The sequence below is a fragment of the Panthera onca genome, chromosome C1 (assembly GCF_046562875.1).
Source record: "Panthera onca isolate mPanOnc1 chromosome C1, mPanOnc1 haplotype 2, whole genome shotgun sequence".
Lineage (NCBI taxonomy): Eukaryota > Metazoa > Chordata > Mammalia > Carnivora > Felidae > Panthera > Panthera onca.
The window spans coordinates 51,028,100-51,047,676 of record NC_138346.1 but is presented as its reverse complement, the minus strand read 5'-3'; the positions used below and the strand labels follow the sequence as shown (position 1 = coordinate 51,047,676).

At 36.8% G+C, this 19,577-nt stretch overlaps 1 protein-coding gene and 1 long non-coding RNA gene across 8 annotated transcripts in view; one reads left to right on the top strand and one right to left on the bottom strand.

Annotated features, from left to right (window-relative positions):
* The window catches only part of LOC144617145 (uncharacterized), a 48,954-nt gene that overhangs the window by 2,605 nt on the left and 26,772 nt on the right, over positions 1-19,577 (bottom strand). For 2 of the 7 annotated variants that reach the window (XR_013557237.1, XR_013557240.1), the window contains 2 exons: positions 12,130-12,176; positions 5,772-6,836 (listed from right to left, as the gene is read on the bottom strand). This is a non-coding gene — a long non-coding RNA (uncharacterized LOC144617145). Of the gene's footprint in view, positions 1-5,771; positions 6,837-12,129; positions 12,177-12,466; positions 12,656-17,814; positions 18,088-19,577 lie in introns of those variants that run through there. The other 5 variants (XR_013557243.1, XR_013557235.1, XR_013557236.1 and 2 more) reach the window with 4 other exon arrangements.
* DUSP19 (dual specificity phosphatase 19) lies at positions 479-18,138 on the top strand. The gene is made up of 4 exons (XM_060622124.2): positions 479-873; positions 6,805-6,851; positions 14,539-14,691; positions 17,926-18,138. The coding sequence occupies exons 1-4, from the start codon at positions 648-650 to the stop codon at positions 18,136-18,138; spliced, it is 639 nt and encodes a 212-aa protein (XP_060478107.1). The 5' UTR covers positions 479-647.

Genomic DNA, 19,577 nt, shown 5'->3' with positions numbered 1-19,577 from the left:
CCTCTCAATACAACAGTTCTTATGCAGCAAACGTTTTTCTTAGCAGTGATAGCATAAAATGTGCAAGACATAAGTGAAAAGTTACTTCTGACAGACATCCAGGCAGACAAGAGAAGCTATGCGAAATAGAACTGTTTGCACTATGATTTCGCCCCTTCGCTAAAGCAGGAGCAATACCTACATCAGCCCTTTTTGTTCATGGTCACTATCACAAGTGACACCAACCAAACACAGCAGGAAAATCCCTGCTTTCAAATAGCGAGGAAATATCAGACGTCTCTCCAACTAAGTCTTCTATTTTACCATTTTACGTGAAAAATAAAGCTAGATTTAAAAAGCAATAGTAAGAAATCTCTTAGCGAATTCCTTGAGACGGTAGAAATAATGCTAATTTTCGGCTGACCGGAAGAAGAAACAGCATCCAATCGGGGCCCGTTTCTCAAAGGCCAATCAAACTTCACCTTACTTGCCTGGTGCTGGGGAAAACGGACCTGGAGGTCTTTGTCTGCAGTGTGTGGCTGCTGTTACCTGAACAGGGTTGCACACCTGCGGCTCTATTTTTTCTCTGAGCGCTAAGGGACGAGCAGTTTGGCCTTTTCCACCGTTGGCTAGATTTGCTTGTATTGTTTCTAGCCACTGCTCATGTAATGCACTCCCTTAACCAGGAAATTAAAGCGTTCTCCCGGAATAATCTCAGGAAGCAATGTACCAGGGTGACAACGCTAACTGGAAAGAAAATTATAGAAACATGGAAAGATGCCAGAATTCATGTTGTGGAAGAAGTAGAGCCGAGCAGTGGGGGTAGTTGTGGTTATGTGCAGGACCTTAGCTTGGACCTGCATGTTGGTGTTATTAAGCCTTGGTTGCTCCTTGGTGAGTATATCGATTTGCCACTATCTCGTTGATTCTTTTTAGCCGTATTACTTTCTCATTCCCCCCACCCCGCCATGTGTAATATTCTGTTCTATCCGCTATCCTGCTGAAAAGTTGAAATGTTTCCTTTTTTAGATCTGGAACATCCATTAGCTGGCCAGTGATGTTTCTGCACCACAATCCATCCACAAGAAGCATAGATTCTGGTAGCACATGGCACCTGGTATCTGGATTTTAGAAAAGCTTTCATCCTGTTTTTTTACTTCTCTGGAGGGCAGCATGTTAATGTTGTATTTTCTTGGATTATAAATGAACATAGCCTTAAAAATCATCATATTAAACAGAATGTTTTAATTAGGTAAAACTACAAGTGGCAAGGTTGTTAAGGTTATAGACAAGTTAATACTTGAAATAGCCAAGTGATTGTCATATGGAGTGCATGGCTCCTGTAGCCATATTAATCTATGTGCCTGTTTTTGGAGTGTTATGGGGAAATTGTGTTTTTATTTATAGCTATGAGCCTGATAGTTTTATGCTTTCTTGTATGATGGAGAATATTGTTTCCCTATACAAAGCATGGTCCACAAATAGCAAATGAAGCACAGTTATGAAAACACAAATTTGCTAGCTTGGAAGGATATGTTACGGTATTCTTTAAAAAAAAAAATCAGCAGTGTGTTCAAGTAGGTGTTCATTTAGGAATGCAGAAATTAAGACTTGAAAAGATTAACCATTTCCCAGTATTTATGCAGCCAAGCCATTCTTGAGTAGAAGGAGCACTGTACTGGGAGTCAGAAATAGCTAGGTACTACTGCGAAGTGCACACAGCATCTCCTTTTAAAAACTCTCTGAATTAGGGATTATCAGCTCCATTTTACAGGTGGGAACTGGATTTAACAATGGTTAAGTAACTTCCACAAGGTAACATACCTAGTAAATAACAGAGCTGGGCATCAGGCTCAAGTCTGATCCACTCCTGCTCTACATCATCATATAGATTGCCCCGGAGAGTCCAGGTTTTCAGTCCTGCTCTACCTCTTAATAGATGAACTAGCCCAAGTCATTTATTCTCTCTGGTCTTCCAAGAAACCATCTGTAAAACTGAAGTAAAGGTATCTTTCTCTCATAGGGCTGTCCTGAGGTTGTGAAGTTTTGAAACAAACTAATGGCAGTATACATAGGATTTGTTATTGTGTTATGATTACATGAGTTGCTGCATGAGCTATCTTTAACTTTAAATAAGTATCTCCAACCAGTTTCTGAAGCCCAGTGAAAAATTAAGGGATCATTTAGCAAGTCTGAAAGGTTCACTCAGGACTTGCACACCATATCTAGGAAAGAAAATATGCTCAGGTACATTTTTCAGTTATTTGCCTTCCATCGTAGTACCAATGGTTTAAAATACCTATGGTAGAATTTTAAAATATTTCACTCTCACAAACTTTGTGATTTTTTTATCTAGACTTATCCAGAGTGAGCTGATCAAGGTAGTGTTCTCAGATTGGCGTTGGAACCCTTCCCACAATCCTGGGAGAGTTCTAGGAGAGACTTCTGAAACTAGTCCTTAATATGGTCTCCTCTTTGGGCCAGGAAATGGGATATTTTTGTCAGGTACAACCACCTTTCCTGTGAGAGGTAGATGGACCTTTTTCGGCCTAGTAACAAGTGCCTTATTCCTGAGGGACCCATGGATGATTACATCTTAACTTCTTCCACATGAATGATGCAGTGGTTGTGTCTGACCAGACTAGGTTTCTCTCTGGACATGGGGTTTGGTTCTATGTTGCTTCAAAGAGCTTTCTTTATCTCTTCAAGCATCACAACTCCCACACAGCACTATATGAAATTAACTTTTTTTGTTGTTGGGGAACTATAATCTTTTTCAGTTAGCTCATTAATTCAAACCAGCTTCCGCATTCCAAAAATCTTATATAGGCCCTTGATCTAACAGGTTGACAAAAAAGATCTTATTGAGCATTTATGTCCTAGGATTTGCAAATTATATTTTTACAACAAAATCACTAGGACTTTTCTTAAAACCAACTTAATTTTTAAAAGTAGAAAATTCCATTTCTCTTGGGTAGTTAAAAGTTACACATATTATTTGTTGTATACATTCTGTTAAGAAGTCCCTACCCTTCTCTTTAATTCTAGGTGAATATCTTAGGGTCCTTTATAAGGTTATGGAAATTTCTGATATTTAGGAAGCCCAATATTCTTCGGAGGTGGATAATACATTAAACTTGCATAGCTCTTTATTTTGTACAGTTCTTCCATAAATATTGTTATTTCATCCGCATAGTAATTTATGCTCTTGTTTCTATTCATTTATGAATGTTCACTCCTACAAATTTTCTCAAATAAAACATTTCTCTTTTGAATATCATTTATTTCCTTTTTCAATAATAATGCTTTTTCTTTTGGTTGGTTTTTGTGATGATGAAAATAGTGATTTATAAATTAAGACATACTACATCAGAATTTATACAATAGTTAGTATTTTCACTAAAAGAATCTTTTAAACAGAAACAGGATTCTGGAGATCTTAAGTAGCTATTTTTTATGATACATATGTTATGATTGCAAAACACTGAACTTGTTAGAAGTCCCAACTCCAATAGCATGTAATATATATCCTTTCTAAATTAGTTACCTCATCTTTATACTCCCATAATAATCCTTGGGCAAATAATGAATATTAGTGGCTTGTAAATATCAAGGTAAAATAACTGTAAATTGTTGTTATTGGCTCTCTTTGTTGTTTCTTATTCAACTTTTTAATTATTTTCAAAACTATCCTATAGTAAAGTTGACTTGGTATTCAGTGCTGTGAGGTGTTTTGTTTTTTTGTTTTTTTTTTTACTTCTGTGAGTTTTAACATAATTATGATTCATGTAGCCACTTTTATAATAATAAAATTCTTAAAATTTGTATTTGTTTTTAAAAATTAAGATATGCATAAAAGGATAACATTCTACTTTTTTAAAACAAAGGTTTAAGTAACACATTATCATAATATATGATTTACAGTGTTTATTTCTTTTAACCATGTGTTTTTCCAATAAGAGTTTACCACAGGACTGTAACACAAATCAACAACTTTAAATTGGAGGAAAGCTGATGTTTATATCTAGAATTTAGAGAGAATTAACTTGAACTGTAATACTAAGTATTAGATGAAAGCCAATTACCTGAAATCCATTTATGCTAACTAAAATTGTTTCCCCACACTATTAACACTAATATAATTTTCTTATTTGAAAAGGCAGAGCACAGAAGTTGTATTTTTTTTTTTTTTTTTTGGCTTCAAGAATACTAAATTTGTTTCAATATGGTTCATATTCTGGAAGGGACTTTCAAAATGGGATAGCTAATTCTGAAATATATAATCAACCTGTTCTGTTTGGTGTATGTTCAGTGGAAATGATCTAAGTATCCAGCTTTGATAAGTGTAATAATGATGGTTTAGGGTTCGAAGAAAGAATTTCATTTATTCATGTTTGTTTTTTTTTTTTTTTTGCTATTGAAAAGGCAGAGCACAGAAGTTGTATTTTTTTTTTTTTTTTTTTTTTTTGGCTTCAAGAATACTAAATTTGTTTCAATATGGTTCATATTCTGGAAGGGACTTTCAAAATGGGATAGCTAATTCTGAAATATATAATCAACCTGTTCTGTTTGGTGTATGTTCAATGGAAATGATCTAAGTATCCAGCTTTGATAAGTGTAATAATGATGGTTTAGGGTTCAAAGAAAGAATTTCATTTATTCATGTTTTTTTTTTTTTTTGCTATTGTAAGAAATAGGCAGAGTGGAATTAATTATTATTTAAAAGATGATATGTATTTAATTTATTTGAAGCCATTTTTCCCCTGGAAGTGGTTAGGACTTCCTGCAGAAAATTGAGAAATTATTTTTTTAATTTAAGCATTTCAAATGTGTAGAAAATTACAGACAATAATATAACAGCTGCATATCCACCATCCAGCTTTAACAGATATTAATATTTTGATAGGCTAACTTTTAACTATAAAGTTAAATGTAGGCTCAGTAAGGAGCCCGCGAGTTTCCGATTACCAATTACCAGGGGAATACTGGCCAACCAGTGGATTTGCTGGCTTTTCAGCTACCTAAAATCACATAACAGAAGCTGGCAGATTCCCCAGATAGGTAAGGTAAGAAAAACATTGTTTATGGAAATGGATCCTAATCTAGAAAAGTAAAATACTTGAAATCTTTAAAAAAGAAATGCCCTATATTTTTCAATTGTGTAACTCACTTTATTTTAACTAATAATCTCATGTTTAAACTTGGTTATTAGCTAGAGTCATTTTCCAAGTTTGGTAGATATGGGGAGCCAACTTTAACAGGAAGAAGCTGTAAAAGGGGATAGCCCTATTGGTGCAGGGAATGTGGGTGGAATCTATAAACCCAGCAGTGTTTGCTCTAAGCTATTAGATATTCCTAAACCAGAGTCATTTTGTGGGTGTTTTTTTAACATCTTTTTTTAAGTTACAAAAGTAGTAGATATTGGGGTGCCTCAGAGTGGCTTAGTTGGTTAAGCATCTGACTCTTGATTTTGGCTCAGGTCATGATCTCACGGTTCTTGGGTTTGAGCTCCATGTTGGGCTCTGCTCTGACAGCACTGATCTCTCTGCCCCTCCCCTGCTCTCTCTGACTCTCAAAATAAATAAATATTAAAAAATCTTTTTTAAAGAAATAGATATGTAGAGTAAAAATACAAATGAGTGTAAAGAAGAAAATCACCTGTAATCCCACTATCAACATTTTGTTCTATATCCTTCCTGTTCATTTTTAGGCATATACATATTTTTTGTTTTCACAGAAATGGATGATGGTGTTTTGTAATATAATAGTATTATCACCTAATATGTTGAGAATATATTTCCATGCCATAAATATTCTTCTACATTCTTGTTTGTTTGTTTGTTTTAAGTAAACTCTGCTCTCAGCGTGGGGCTCAAACTCATGACTACAAGAGTCACATGCTTTACCAATGAGCCAGCCAGGTGCCTGAGCATTTTCATTTTAATGGGTGTATGTATTTAACTACATAATAGTATCATATTTTATTTAACCCAACCCCTATTATTAGGCTTTTTGTTGTTTTTTACTCATTTTGAGGGTTTGGAGGTTTTTTTTGTATTATAAACAATACTACAATGAACATCCTGATGGCTAACCTTTGCAACATCCAGGGCTTGCAAGAAATTGTTTGAAGTGAGATTTCAGAGTATGAGATATATACAAGATGAATATTTTGTAATGAGTAGTTCCAAATTGTCTTTTAGAAAGTTGGAATTAGGTCCTCCCAAGTTGCATTTTTTATTTTTTATTTTATTTATATATTTTTTATCTTAGAAAGAATGTATGAGCATGAGCCGAGGAGAGGGACAGAGGAAGAGAGAGAATCTTTTTTTTTTAAATAATGTTTGTTTATTTTTGAGAGAGAGAGAGCACGCAAGTGGGGAGGGGGCAGAGAGAGGGAGACAGAGGATCCAAAGCAGGCTCTGTGCTGACAGCAGCAAGGCTGATGTGGTACTTGAACTAAAAAACCACGGCACCATGACCTGAGTTGAAGTCGGGCTCAACCAACTGAGCCACCCCGGTGCCCCATTTTTATTTTTATTTTTAAAAATTATTTATTTGCTTATTTATTGAGAGATAGAATGAGAATCTTAAGCAGGCTCCACACTGAGCACGGAACCTGACACAGGGTTCAATCCCATGACCTTGGGATCATGATCTGAGCCGAAATCAAGAGTCAGACATTCACCTGACTGAGCCATCCAGGTACTCTCCAAGTTGTATTTTTTAAAATAAATGAATAACTAATAGAATTCCTGCAAAACTTATATTAAAAGTCCGGATGATTATTTTCATGTTGAAGGTGATATGATTTATTTCTTATAGGGTCACAAGATGCTGCTCACGATCTGGATACTCTGAAAAAGCACAAGGTAAAAAAAATGCTTCAGGTCTGCAGCCATGTATAGAAAATATTTTAATTGTTACATTTGTTTTTTTTATTTTAATTTTAATTTTTTTGAATATATTAAATTTTTAAAAAATAATTACTATTATTTTCTAAATTTACATCCCAAGTTAGCATATAGTGCAACAATGATTTCAGGAATAGATTCCTTAATACCTTTACCCATTTAGCCCATGCCCCCTCCCACTACTCCTCCAGTAACCCTCTGTTGTTCTCCATATTTATGAGTCTCTTCTGTTTTGTCCCCTCCCTGTTTTTGTATTATTTTTGCTTCCCTTCCCTTATGTTCATCTGTTTTGTATCTTAGATTTCTCACATGAATGAAGTCATATGATATTTATCTTTCTCTGACTAATTTAGCTTAGCATAATACCCTCCAGTTCCATCCACATAGTTGCAAATGGCAAGATTTCATTCTTTTTGATAGCTGAGTAATATTCCATTATATATATATATATATATATATATATATATATATATATCACATCTTCTTTATCCTTTCATCTGTAGATGGACATTTGGGCTCCTTCCATACTTTGGCTGTGGTCAATAGTGCTGCTGTAAACGTTGGAGTTCATGTGCCCCTTTGAAACAGCATACCTGTATCCCTTGGATACACACCTACTAGTGCAATTGCTGGGTCGTAGGGTTGTTCTATTTTTAATTTTTCGAGGAACCTCCATACTGTTTTCCAGAGTGGCTGCACCAGTTTGCATTCCCACCAGCAGTGCAAAGGAGATCCTCTTTCTCCACATCCTCGCCAACATCTGTTGTTGCCTGAGTTGTTAGGGTTAGCCGTTCTGACAGGTGTGAGGCGGTAGCTCATTGTGGTTTTGATTTGCATTTCCCTGATGATGAGTGATGTTGAGCATTTTTTCATGTGTCAGTTGGCCATCTGGATGTCTTCTTTGGAGAAACATCTATTCATGTCTTTTTCCCATTTCTTCAATGGATTATTTGTTTTCTGGGTGTTGAGTTGGATAAGTTTTTTATAGATTTTGGATACTAACCCTTTATCTGATAATGTCATTTGCAAATATCTTCTCGCATTCCATCAGTTGCCTTTTAGTTTTGCTGATTGTTTCTTTCACTGTGCAGAAGCTTTTTATTTTGATGGGGTCCCAGTATAGTTCATTTTTGCTTTTGTTTCCCTTGCCTCCAGAGACGTGTTGAGTAAGAAGTTGCTGCAGCTGAGGTCAAAGAGGTTTTTGCCTGCTTTCTCCTCTAGGATTTTTAAAAATTTTTATTAAAATTAATGTTTTTTATTTACTTTTGAGAGAGATAGACAGAGACAGAGACAGTGCAAGCAGGGGAGGGGCAGAGAGAGAGGGAGACACAGGATCTGAAGCAGGCTTTAGGCTTGGAACTGTCAGCACAGAGCCCAACAACGGGGCTCGAACTCAAGCCCACATGATCTCATGTGAGATCATGACCTGAGCCGAAGTCAGACACTTAACTGGCTGAGCCACCCAGGTACACCTCTTCTCTAGGATTTTGATGGCTTCTTGTCTTATGTTTAGGTCTTTCATCCATTTTGAGTTTTTTTTGTGTGTATGGTGTAAGAAAGTGGTCCAGGTTCGTTCTTCTGCATGTTGCTGTCCAGTTTTCCCAGCACCACTTGCTGAAGAAACTGTCTTTATTCCATTGGATATTCTTTCCTGCTTTGTCAAAGATAAGTTGACCATATGTTTGTGGATCCATTTCTGGGTTCTCTATTCTGTTCCATTGATCTGAGTGTCTGTTCTTGTGCCAGTACCATACTGTCTTGATTACAGCTTTGTAATACAGCTTGAAGTCCAGGATTGTGATGCCTCCTGTTGTGGTTTTATTTTTCAAGATTGCTTTGGCTATTCGGGGTCTTTTCTGGTTCCATTCAAATTTTAGGATTGTTTGTTCTAGCTCTGTGAAGAATGCTGGTGTTATTTTGATAGGGATTGCATAATTGTTACATTTATTTAGGAAACTATGAGTCCATTTCAGAATTTAATTGGTAACATTCTGGCTGTCATTTTAATAAAGTTGCAAAAATTATTATACCTAATTAAAATATATGGATTTATAATTCATCTTTCCAATTTTATATTCTCTCAGTCTCCCTTCATGGACCCTCACGAACCTGACTTTGAGGCATGTTTTCTTGCCTCTGCTTATGTACTTCCTTTGTGTGGGATAGACTTTCCTCTCTTCTCATCCAAGACATACCCATGCCTGAGTCCCAACTCAAATACCACTTCTTCCCCAATGCCATCTTCCCCCACCCTTCCCACACAACTGATGTGATTTATTACTTATTTTAGCCCTCTATTTTGTCCAGCAGTGTTTTGGCATCATGGAATTGCTGTGGTTTATTAACATGAAGCTTCTGGAGCAGAGGGTAGAGGAGAGAACAACAAATAAGCACCTTCAGTCCAGGGTATAATGTGCTTTGATGGGGAAATGCAGGTGCTACTGGAGAGCATGTGAGATGATGCCCTCCATATCTGGATTGAGTTGGGTTGGGTAGGGGATTGTAAGGTCAGGGAAGTGATGAAAGAAGTGATATTGAAGTTTGCTCTGAATGGGGTGGGGAGGGAGCAGACAGAAAAGTGTTCAGGTAAGAGAAGTGGTTTGTGTGCAGCTCCAGAAGAGAAAGGCTGATGCTTTCAGAGACGGAAAAAAAATTCAGTAACCCTGGAATAGAGAGTGACAAAGAAGGATACCAAGAAACAAGGCCAGGGATGTAAGCATGAATCAGATCACAAAAATCCATGTAAGCCTGGGTAAACTGTTGGACTTTATCCAAAAGTATGTGAAAGTCTTTACCCAGGGAAGTAACAGGATCAAATTTGCAGTTTAGAAAGGTTGCTTGGTAGAGGCCATGTGGAAAATAGAATCGGAGTGTTGCATAAACTAAAGATGGGAAGAGTAGTTACAAGGCAGTTGCAGTAATAGTTATAATAATAACTGGCTGACAAGAAGAGATAATAGCCTGGAATTGCATAAGGATATGAGAAGTACTGTGTTTCCTAATAGCATCCATCTTAGATCAATATTTTAACATAAGTAGGACAAGTTTCAGAGTCTTGTTTACACTAGCAAATTAATACTTCTCAGAGAAAAAAATGGAAACTAGAAAAAATGATAAAATTTATTCATTGGCAAATGTTTCATTATCTATCCCCTTTTATGATACACTAGTTCAGATTCACTTTCATCTGGCGATGTGAAGCAAGCAGGTGTTTAAAAGATCCTCCTAAGGTAAACTGACCAGCTGAATAGAGGGTTTATTGAAAAATTTAGTGACTCTACAAAACATGATTATTGATTTAAATGTGTGGCACATTTCAAAGGCATATTATTCTAAGACTTAAGTGCTATAATTAATAGAAATTCTTTTGAAGATCATTTCAGAAATTTCATTAGGAATTTCATTTTAATGTTTAGATATAGTAATAATAGTTGCTTTGTTAATAAGGTACCCAAGTGCTTGGTGTGTGTCCAACAAAGTACTATGGAAGATAGAAAACTGAAACATAAAACGTTCCAAGTTACTTATTGATGCATTGTTTATTTACAGCAAATCATTGACAAAAACTCACATGTTCATAGATAGGGAATTGGTTAAATAATAGTACACTCACACTACAGAACTATATAGCTATAAAAAAGAACACCAAAAAAAAGAGTCTGTAAATACTAATCTAAAAAAAATTCCAGGACATTTATTTTTTATTTATTTATTTTTAATTTTTCTTATTCTTTATTTTTGAGAGACAGTGAGACTGAGTGTGAGTGGGGGAGGAACAGAGAGAGAGGGAGACATAGAATCCGAAGCAGGCTCCAGACTCTAAGCTGTCAGCACAGAGCCTGACGCAGGGCTTGAACTCACTAACCGTGAGATCATGACCTGAGCTGAAGTCGGATGCTTAACCGACTGAGCCACCCAGGCAACCCTTACTTACATATCTATATCTATATCTATATCTATATCTATATCTATATCTATATCTACATCTACATCTATCTATATCTATAGATAGCATAGATAGCATATAGTGCAATAATGATTTCAGGAGTGGATTCCAGTGATTCATTCCCTATGTATAACACCCAGTGCTCATCCCAACAAGTGTCTTCCTTAATGCCCCTTACCCATTAAGCCCATTTCCTCACCTACAACCCCTCCAACAACCCCCAGTTTATTCTCTATATTTAAGAGTTTATGTTTTGCCCCCCTTTCTGTTTTCATATTATTTTTGCTTCCCTTCCCTTATGTTCATCTGTTTTGTATCTTAAATTCCACATATGAGTGAAGTCATGATATTTTTCTTTCTCTGACTAATTTTGCTTAGCATAATACCCTTTAGTTCGATCCATGTAGTTGCAAATGGCAAGATTTCATTCTTTTTGATTGCTGAGTAATACTCCATTGTGTGTGTATGTACATACACATACCACATCTTCTTTATCCATTCATCAGTAGATGGACATTTGACCTCTCTCCATACTTTGGCTATTGTAGGTAGCGCTGCTATAAACATTGGGGTGCGTGTACCCCTTCAAAATAGCACACCTGTATCCCTTGGGTAAATAACTAGTAGTGCAATTCCTGGGTCGTAGGATAGTTATATATTTAATTTTTTGAGGAACCTCCATACTGTTTTCCAGAGTGGCTGCACCAGTTTGCATTCCCACCAGCAGTTGAGCACATATTTAAATGAGAGGAGAACCCAAGGTGTTGTCTTTGTGTAAGAAAGGGAATAAACAAATTTGCCTGAAGATGCTCTAAAAGAATATACAAGATGCCAACAAAGGTGGTTACCATTAAGGTAGGAGAAAACGGAGTAGATAGGGACAGGGTGAGAGCAAAACTTTGTTTCTTTTTTATAATGTTCTGATTTTTGAACCAGTTCACAATATGTAAGTTTACTAAAATTAGAAATAATAATGCCTATATGTGAGGATTAGGTGAGATAACTTATAGGCCTAGCATACATTAGGTTTGCAATAAAGTGGTTTTTCTTATTATCCCTATTACAAAGGGCATCCCAAGGGCAACCATTGTTAGGACCTCCATACCTACATTTTGGAAGTATGCTTAATTACTAGAAAGGGTTTTAGGCTGGGTCCCCATCACCACCACCACCTGTGATTCAGTACAATTCTTTTCTATCAGGCCCAGTCAATACACATATAAATTGCACTTCCCAACAGCTAAACTACCCAGGCATTGGTAATCCATAATATTTGTAAAGCACTTTTACCTTTCAAGAGGTTTTCCTAAGATTCTCATTTGGTTTTCTCCATAATCCTGTGAAGATACATAGGTAATAGGTAATAAGTTATATATACCTTATATTGTGTGTGTGTGTGTGTGTGTGTGTATATATATATATGTATATTGTGTGTGTGTGTGCACATTGTATGTATAGATACAATATATATATATATTGTATTTATATATATTGTATATATTATCCAGGGCAGAATCATATAATCCTGGTCAGAAGTACACTGGCAATGAGTGAGTTGACATAGACAAGACTTCACTGGGGAAAGCAGAAGGACATTTCAGACTTTATCTTCTAAAAATGTTCTTACCTTTCTAGTTTCTCCCATCTCATCTCTATATAAGAATGTCTCTTGAGTAGACATTTGAGGTTTTTTCTGTTGTCTGTCTTCTACAAGGCAGTTAGGTCAGTAAATGAATGGCCTGTGGCTCTGTCTTCATGGGGCCTAGCTCCCGGAATGTTTTAATCAATGCTCTTTGGGTTGGGAGGCACAGAAACCCTAGCAAGAAAAGAGAATGTGTGTATAGTAATTTAGGGGGAATCTCTGGAATCTGAGGGCAGAGACTGGCTGTGCTAGAGAATAGAAGGCTCTCCAAGATGGTCCCTCTCTGCTGCTGGCATCATGGCCCCTTTCTGCACAGGTATCTACTCTGTTCTTATTTAGGAGCAGAAATTCTTCAGCTTCTTTGGGCACATAATAGAAAGCAGCTATCTTAGACCTCTCAAGTTTGCGGACCATTCAGCTGTCTTATGTACCTATTTTAAATTTCTGAAAATAATTTGATCAGTGTTGTTTAAGTCTGGTGTCTGCCTCAATCTAGTTAGCTGTACTAGGTGGATAAGTGGGGCGCTGCCAGAGCCATGTCTATGAGGGTAGTGGAGGCAAGAGAGGCAGAGCTGGAAGATACTCTAAAGTGTGTAAGGGGCACCTGGCTGGCTCAGTTGGTGGAATGTGCGGCTCTTGATCTCAGTATTGTGAGTTTGAGCCCCACTTTGGGTGTAGAGCTTATTTAAATAAATAAACTTTAAAATTTTTTTTTTAAACGTTTTATTTTTTTTTATTTTTTTATTTTTTTATTTTTCAACGTTTTTTTATTTATTTTTGGGACAGAGAGAGACAGAGCATGAACGGGGGAGGGGCAGAGAGAGAGGGAGACACAGAATCGGAAATAGGCTCCAGGCTCCGAGCCATCAGCCCAGAGCCTGATGCGGGGCTCGAACTCACGGACCGCGAGATCGTGACCTGGCTGAAGTCAGATGCTTAACCGACTGCGCCACCCAGGCGCCCCTAAACGTTTTATTTTTGAGACAGGGAGAGACAGAGCATGAACAGGGGAGGGTCAGAGAGAGGGAGACACAGAATCCGAAACAGGCTCCAGGCTCTGAGCTGTCAGCACAGAGCCCGACGCAGGGCTCGAACTCACGGACCACAAGATCATGACCTGAGCCGAAGTCGGCCGCCCAACCGACTGAGCCACCCAGGCACCCCTAAATAAATAAACCTTTAAAAAGTTTAAAAATTAAAAATAAAATACGTGTGAAATACATGAAAATATCGAGATCAGGTAAAACCGAACACCCATGCTAAGAAAGAGAATATGGTGAGGCATGTCATGACAAGAAACAGTGCCCTATTTTCTTGATCCATTTAACTTTTGGATTCTTTTAATTAACCTTCCACATGGCCCCTTCCATATGCTTGGTAGACTGTAGGAAAGGAGCTCAAATGCATAGATGGGTAGAAGGTTGCTTTTGTGGACCATTTGAAAGAAATGACCATCCTTTCAACCAGACTAATTCATTGGAGTCTCTAGGTTTGAGGCCCTGTGGCACTGACATTTTAAAAGTTAACTGGGTGATTCTAATGTGCAGCCACACTTGAGAACCGTCATACTACTAAAGAATATGAAGGAAAATCGGAAAATAATTATTGAAAAAGAAGTCTGTGTTATTGATGTACTTCCCTTAATCAAGTTTTTTATATGCATATTCATTGATTTATCCAACAAATATTTTAAGTACTTTTTGTGCTAAGGTCATTGCTCACACACAGTGCTTACTCATAATACTGAAGAAGCCAAACATGGTTCCTCCCCTCATGGAGTTTCTAGTACCATGAGGGAGACAAATAATGTCAAAGTGGTAAGAGCTATAATTAGGGCAAGTAGAGGGTGCTGTGAGAGTGTACAGAATTAGCCCTTCTGGTGAGGGATGAGGCAGTCAGAGGAAGCTTCCTGTAGGAAGTATTATTCAAGTGAGTCATGCTTAAGTTGTTTGTTTATTCTTATTACAAATCTCAACATCTCATTCTCTTTTTAATTAACCTAATTTTAATTCATTAGAGAATTTTTAAAAATCATCTTTTTTTTTTTCCCCTTTAAGGTGACACATATTCTCAATGTTGCATATGGAGTTGAAAATACTTTCCTCAGTGACTTTATATATAAGAGTATTTCTATATTGGATCTGCCTGAAACCAATATCCTGTCTTATTTTCCAGAATGTTTTGAATTTATTGAACAAGCAAAAATGAAGGTAAGTTTTATTTTGATCCACAGTTCTTCAAAGACAGCAATTTTAAAATACAGGTCCATTATCTAAGCTTTATTCTTTTTCTGATTAATACATAGAGAACCATTATGAAATTTCCCCTCCAACAATCTTTTAACTCTTACAGCTGTTAGAGATAACTTATTTTTTATTTTTTAAGTAATCTCAATACCCAACATGGGGCTTGAACTCATGATCCTGAGATCAAAAGTCACATGCTCTACTGACTGAGCCAGCCAGGAGTCACTCAATGAGTTACTCACTTTTAACCTTAATATATCATCTTCCTAGGGCTTCCTGAGAAATGTTAGGAGATAAAATTCTCCATTTACTGAATTTTCCTGTGTTTATGTTTACTTAGATTTCCTTTGATGGTTTATAACCACCTGCTGTATGGGATAGATACTAGTATTGTCCTTTTAGTGTATTTATGAAGATTAATATGCATTCATTTTTATGGCTGTGATAGGGATAGTGAATCTATACATTTTTAACAATAGAAAATTATAGGGTACTCCAGGACTAAATGTATTGCTTTACTGAGATTGTGTGAAAATGCTGATCAGAAGCTGTCCGTTGGTTCTCTGACTTTAAAAGACCAACAGATAATATAATACTTCAACATTGGTAATAGATCCCGGTCAAACTGGGCTTCTAAGTTAGCTGTTACCAGTAATTATACCTTGAAATGACACCATTTTTAGTTAGTATACAATTCTTACAAAATTTATGTGAGGTAAATAGATGGGAATGTAGAAGCACTTAGAAAAGTTTATTCTCCTAGAAGACCTAACACTTAATGACATGAACATTAGAATCCAGCTTAATTGAATTCTGGCTAATGATTTCCCTTCTACCTTTCTCCTCTCATTTCTCCGTCTCTCTCCCTTCCTTTTATTTAGTAATATTTAATGAATGCCTTACGTGCCCAGTACTATTCTAGGTACTTTCCTTTAGATTATCTGAAAAATGTAGAACTATTCACCTCTACCTTTCAGCTTTGTTTAATAGCGGATATTTAGACTAAAGAAAACAAAGAGGTTTTCTAATTCAAGCCCTAATATTGGCCAGTGTTTTCTCTTATGAAAGATTTTATAGGGTCTAGATGATAACATTCCAGTGTGCCAGTTGATAGTGTCAGAAATAAAAATGATAATGTTTCTGTATTAGCTGCTTCTCTAAGGCGATGTGAGATAGGCCTTAAATGGTAAAAGAAAAATTTAGGCATAATCCATATTGATATTCATCATTAAAAGATACGTACATGTTGCAAGTAAAATGTGAAAAGGGTAATAGTTAATTAAAAGGGTCCTTTGCTTGGGTTTCCTAAAAAAACAGAACCTGAGGCAAAGATTAGTAGCTGATGCTTCATTTGAGAGAATCCATGGGTGGTGAAAGTGGGAAGAATGGGAATCGATTCAGGGACTGATGGGAAGCAGCACGAGATGGTGTGTTCACCCTACTGAGCACAGGTGCACAGTTGAGCTGACGGTGAAATAGCTGTGTGCTCAGCACATATACCTGCTTTACCACTTAAGGCATCTCCAGGCAGGGAGTACAAAGGAACTGTACCTCAGTATAGACTTTGGGAGGGAAAGAAGAGAGAATTTATCTGCCTGGCTCTCTGTCAGCTCCTGTTTCCCCCTGGGGAAAAGTTTACCCATGGGATGGTAACTAATCCCACAGTTCCAGATTACAGCACTCCTCCAGCAGCTGCCTTGAAGCCAAATTCAGTGGCCTGTGGTGTAACTTTTCATCCAAGTTCAGAAGCAGCAAGAGAATCCAGAACTTGGGGTGTACTTGTCTATGCAGAGACGATAATAGGGAAGAGCCAGGCCTTCTTAGGCAAGCAAAACTCATTAGGCCTAAGGGGGTGGTTCCACAGAAGTGGAGGCTGAGATGGAGCAAGCTTGGGGCCCATGAGATAATAACACTAAGAGAATCTGAGGAGGTACCTAAAATGTTTCTGCTACAAGATGTATTAGAATTCCACAATTTGTTCCAATCTCTCAAGCGTTATATCTTACACCGCAGTTGTAACCTCAGCCAATATTTCCTTACCCTGAAAATTCTTTACTGTTTAGATTAATACTTTTTAGTTTCAGCATTAGCATTCTTGAATTTTCTTCATTTTTGTTTTTCTGGAAGAGATCTTTTCATAACCTTGTCTGTTGTATATGCAGGTTTTATTAAATGTGATTACTCAATGAGTTGCGTATTTCAAAACTACCTTTCTAGGCCATAGTTTCTTGTTTTATCTTTTTGTACACAGCTGCCAGATGGAATCTCTTCTATTTCCCCATGTTCTTCCTCATTCTGTAGTTGTAAAACCCTGTTGTTTGGTTTCTCTGTCTTCCTCTATCTCTGACCCCAACATCAGTTGTTAGGTATATGCCTTAATATGCCTTAAGTAACAGAAATACACATGAGAGGAAAGTAGCAGGGTAACTTCTATAGCCTCAGGAGTTCTTTCATGAAAATTTACTTGTCTTCCCCCCTTTTTTTAAGGTGTAAAAGGTTTTGTTTGTTAATATGGAAATGTGTTATTTGATATTCCATGTTTACTTTATTACTCATTTTATAAGATGGGATTTCAAAGACATGATGTAAATAAGGTATGTCACTGTAGAAAAATTGGAAAATACAGATAAGTAGAAATTTGCCCTACTTAAATCATTTAGACATAACTACTGTTAGCAGTTTGGGAAATTTTTTTATATATCAGAAGACTCACTTAAAAAAGACCTACATTTGGCTCAGTTAATCTGCCAACAAATATTAATTACTTATTCTGAGAAGATATGAAAAATACATAGTGCTTCCCTCAAGGAGCTTGCAATCTAGTTGAAAAGCTACTCCTAACAGCACGAGAACACAGAACACTTGATAAAACAGGTACACTGTCACACAATTCCTGTCTGCCCATGGCAAAATGGTGATTCAAATTTTTAAGAGAACACTTCCTTCTTATCAGAACAAAATTAATTTATTTTCTTAGCAAACATTTATGGAATATCCACTATGTGCCTAAAATTGATTAATTGATTATTCCATTCATTGCTCACAATGAATTGTATTTTGGTAATTGAATATGTTGAATCAAGCAAATTGATAAAATGAATATTTTTATTTTATAATTTCAAGTAGTATAAGAATGTGCAACTGATTTAACAACTTTCTAGGTGAATAATGAAGATTTTTGATTGATTTTTATTGCAGGATGGCGTGGTTCTTGTTCATTGTAATGCAGGAGTTTCCAGGGCTGCTGCAATTGTAATAGGTTTCCTGATGAATTCTGAAGAAATCTCGTTCATCAGTGCTTTTTCTTTGGTGAAAAATGCAAGGCCTTCCATATGTCCAAATGCGGGCTTCATGGAGCAGCTTCGTACATACCAAGAGGGCAAGGAAAGCAATGAGTGTGACAACATATAGGAATTAGAAAAGGGTGACAGTTCATGAGTTACATTCCAGCAGATAATGGACAACTGTAATTTCTGAACTGGCCCCCACAGCCACCTGTCCCCATTTTTGAAGAGTAGACTAGTAAAAACTTCCTTTTGTCTTGCATTTTTCAAGTGGAAGTGGAGGTTAATTGATTGTCTTGAGCTAGTGTACAAATATGTTTTTAAATCATGTCATGTTTTCCTTGGTATTATAATGTGGGATTGGATGCTTCTTTGATTTGCTAAGAGGAAATAATGTATTACCAATAATTGGTTTCTGTAGAAGAAGAAGGTTTACATTTGAAATCTTTATTAGAGCATGAAAAGATTAAATCAGTTGATGAAGACTTTTAGTATTTTTCTATGCCAGCAACCACTTCCATGAAGGGAAAAACTTGAAGTGCTACTTGACTTACTATTTCAGAGGGAGGTAAATTTCTATGTAAAGAATTTGGGATTAAAAACTAATATCTTAAACCTCCCAAAAGAGATAACCAAAATCTGAAGGTTGACACAATATAGGCATACTTCGTTTTATTGCGCTTCACTTTATTGTGCTTCGCAGACGATTTGTATTTTAGAAATCGAGAGTGGTAACCCTGCATCAAAGAAGTCTTTGGGCACCATTTTCCCAGCAGCATTTGCTCACTTTGTATCTCTGTATTGCATTTTGGTAAATCTCACAATGTTTCAAATTTGTTCATTATAATTGTATTTGTTATGGTGATCTGTGATCAGTGATCTTTGATGTTACTGTTGTAATTGTTTGGGGGGGGGGGTGCCATGAACCATGCCTCTGTAATATGGTGAACTTAATTGATAAATACTGCATGTGACGTAACTGTTCTACCAGTTGGCCCTTCCCCCATCTCTCCTTCTTGGGCCTCCCTATTTCCTGAGACACAACAATATTGAAATTAGGCCAATTAATAATCCTACAATGGCCTCTAAGTGCTCGAGTGAAAGGAAGAGTCGCATGTCTCTCACTTTAAATCAAAAGCTAGAAATGATTAAGCTTAGTGAGGAAGGCATGTCGAAAGCGGAGATAGGTCGGAAACTAGGCCTCTTGCGCCAAACTGTTAGCCAGGTTGTAAATGCAAAGGATAAGTTCTTGAAAGAAATTAAAAGTGGTACTCCAGTGAACACGCGAATGATAAGAAAGCGAAACAGCCTTATTGCGGATATGGAGAAAGTTTTAGTGGTCTGGATAGAAGATCAAACCACCCACAACATTCCCTTGAGCCAGAGCCTAATCCAGAGCAAGGCCTTAACTCTCTTCAATTCTATGAAGGCTGAGAGAGGTGAGGAAGCTGCAGAAGAAAAGTTTGAAGCTAGCAGAGGTTGGTTCATGAGGTTTAAGGAAAGAAGCCGTCTCTGTAACATAAAAGTACAAGGTGAAATAGCAAATACTGATGTAGAAACCGCAGC

What these genes read in the sequence shown, in the direction of transcription:
- DUSP19 (XM_060622124.2), top strand. Translation starts at nt 648, where the DNA reads ATGCACTCCCTTAACCAGGAAATTAAAGCGTTCTCCCGGAATAATCTC. An exon ending in TAAGCCTTGGTTGCTCCTTG is followed by an intron (nt 874 to 6,804) that starts GTGAGTATATCG and finishes TATTTCTTATAG; the next exon opens with GGTCACAAGATGCTGCTCAC. An exon ending in ATACTCTGAAAAAGCACAAG is followed by an intron (nt 6,852 to 14,538) that starts GTAAAAAAAATG and finishes TTCCCCTTTAAG; the next exon opens with GTGACACATATTCTCAATGT.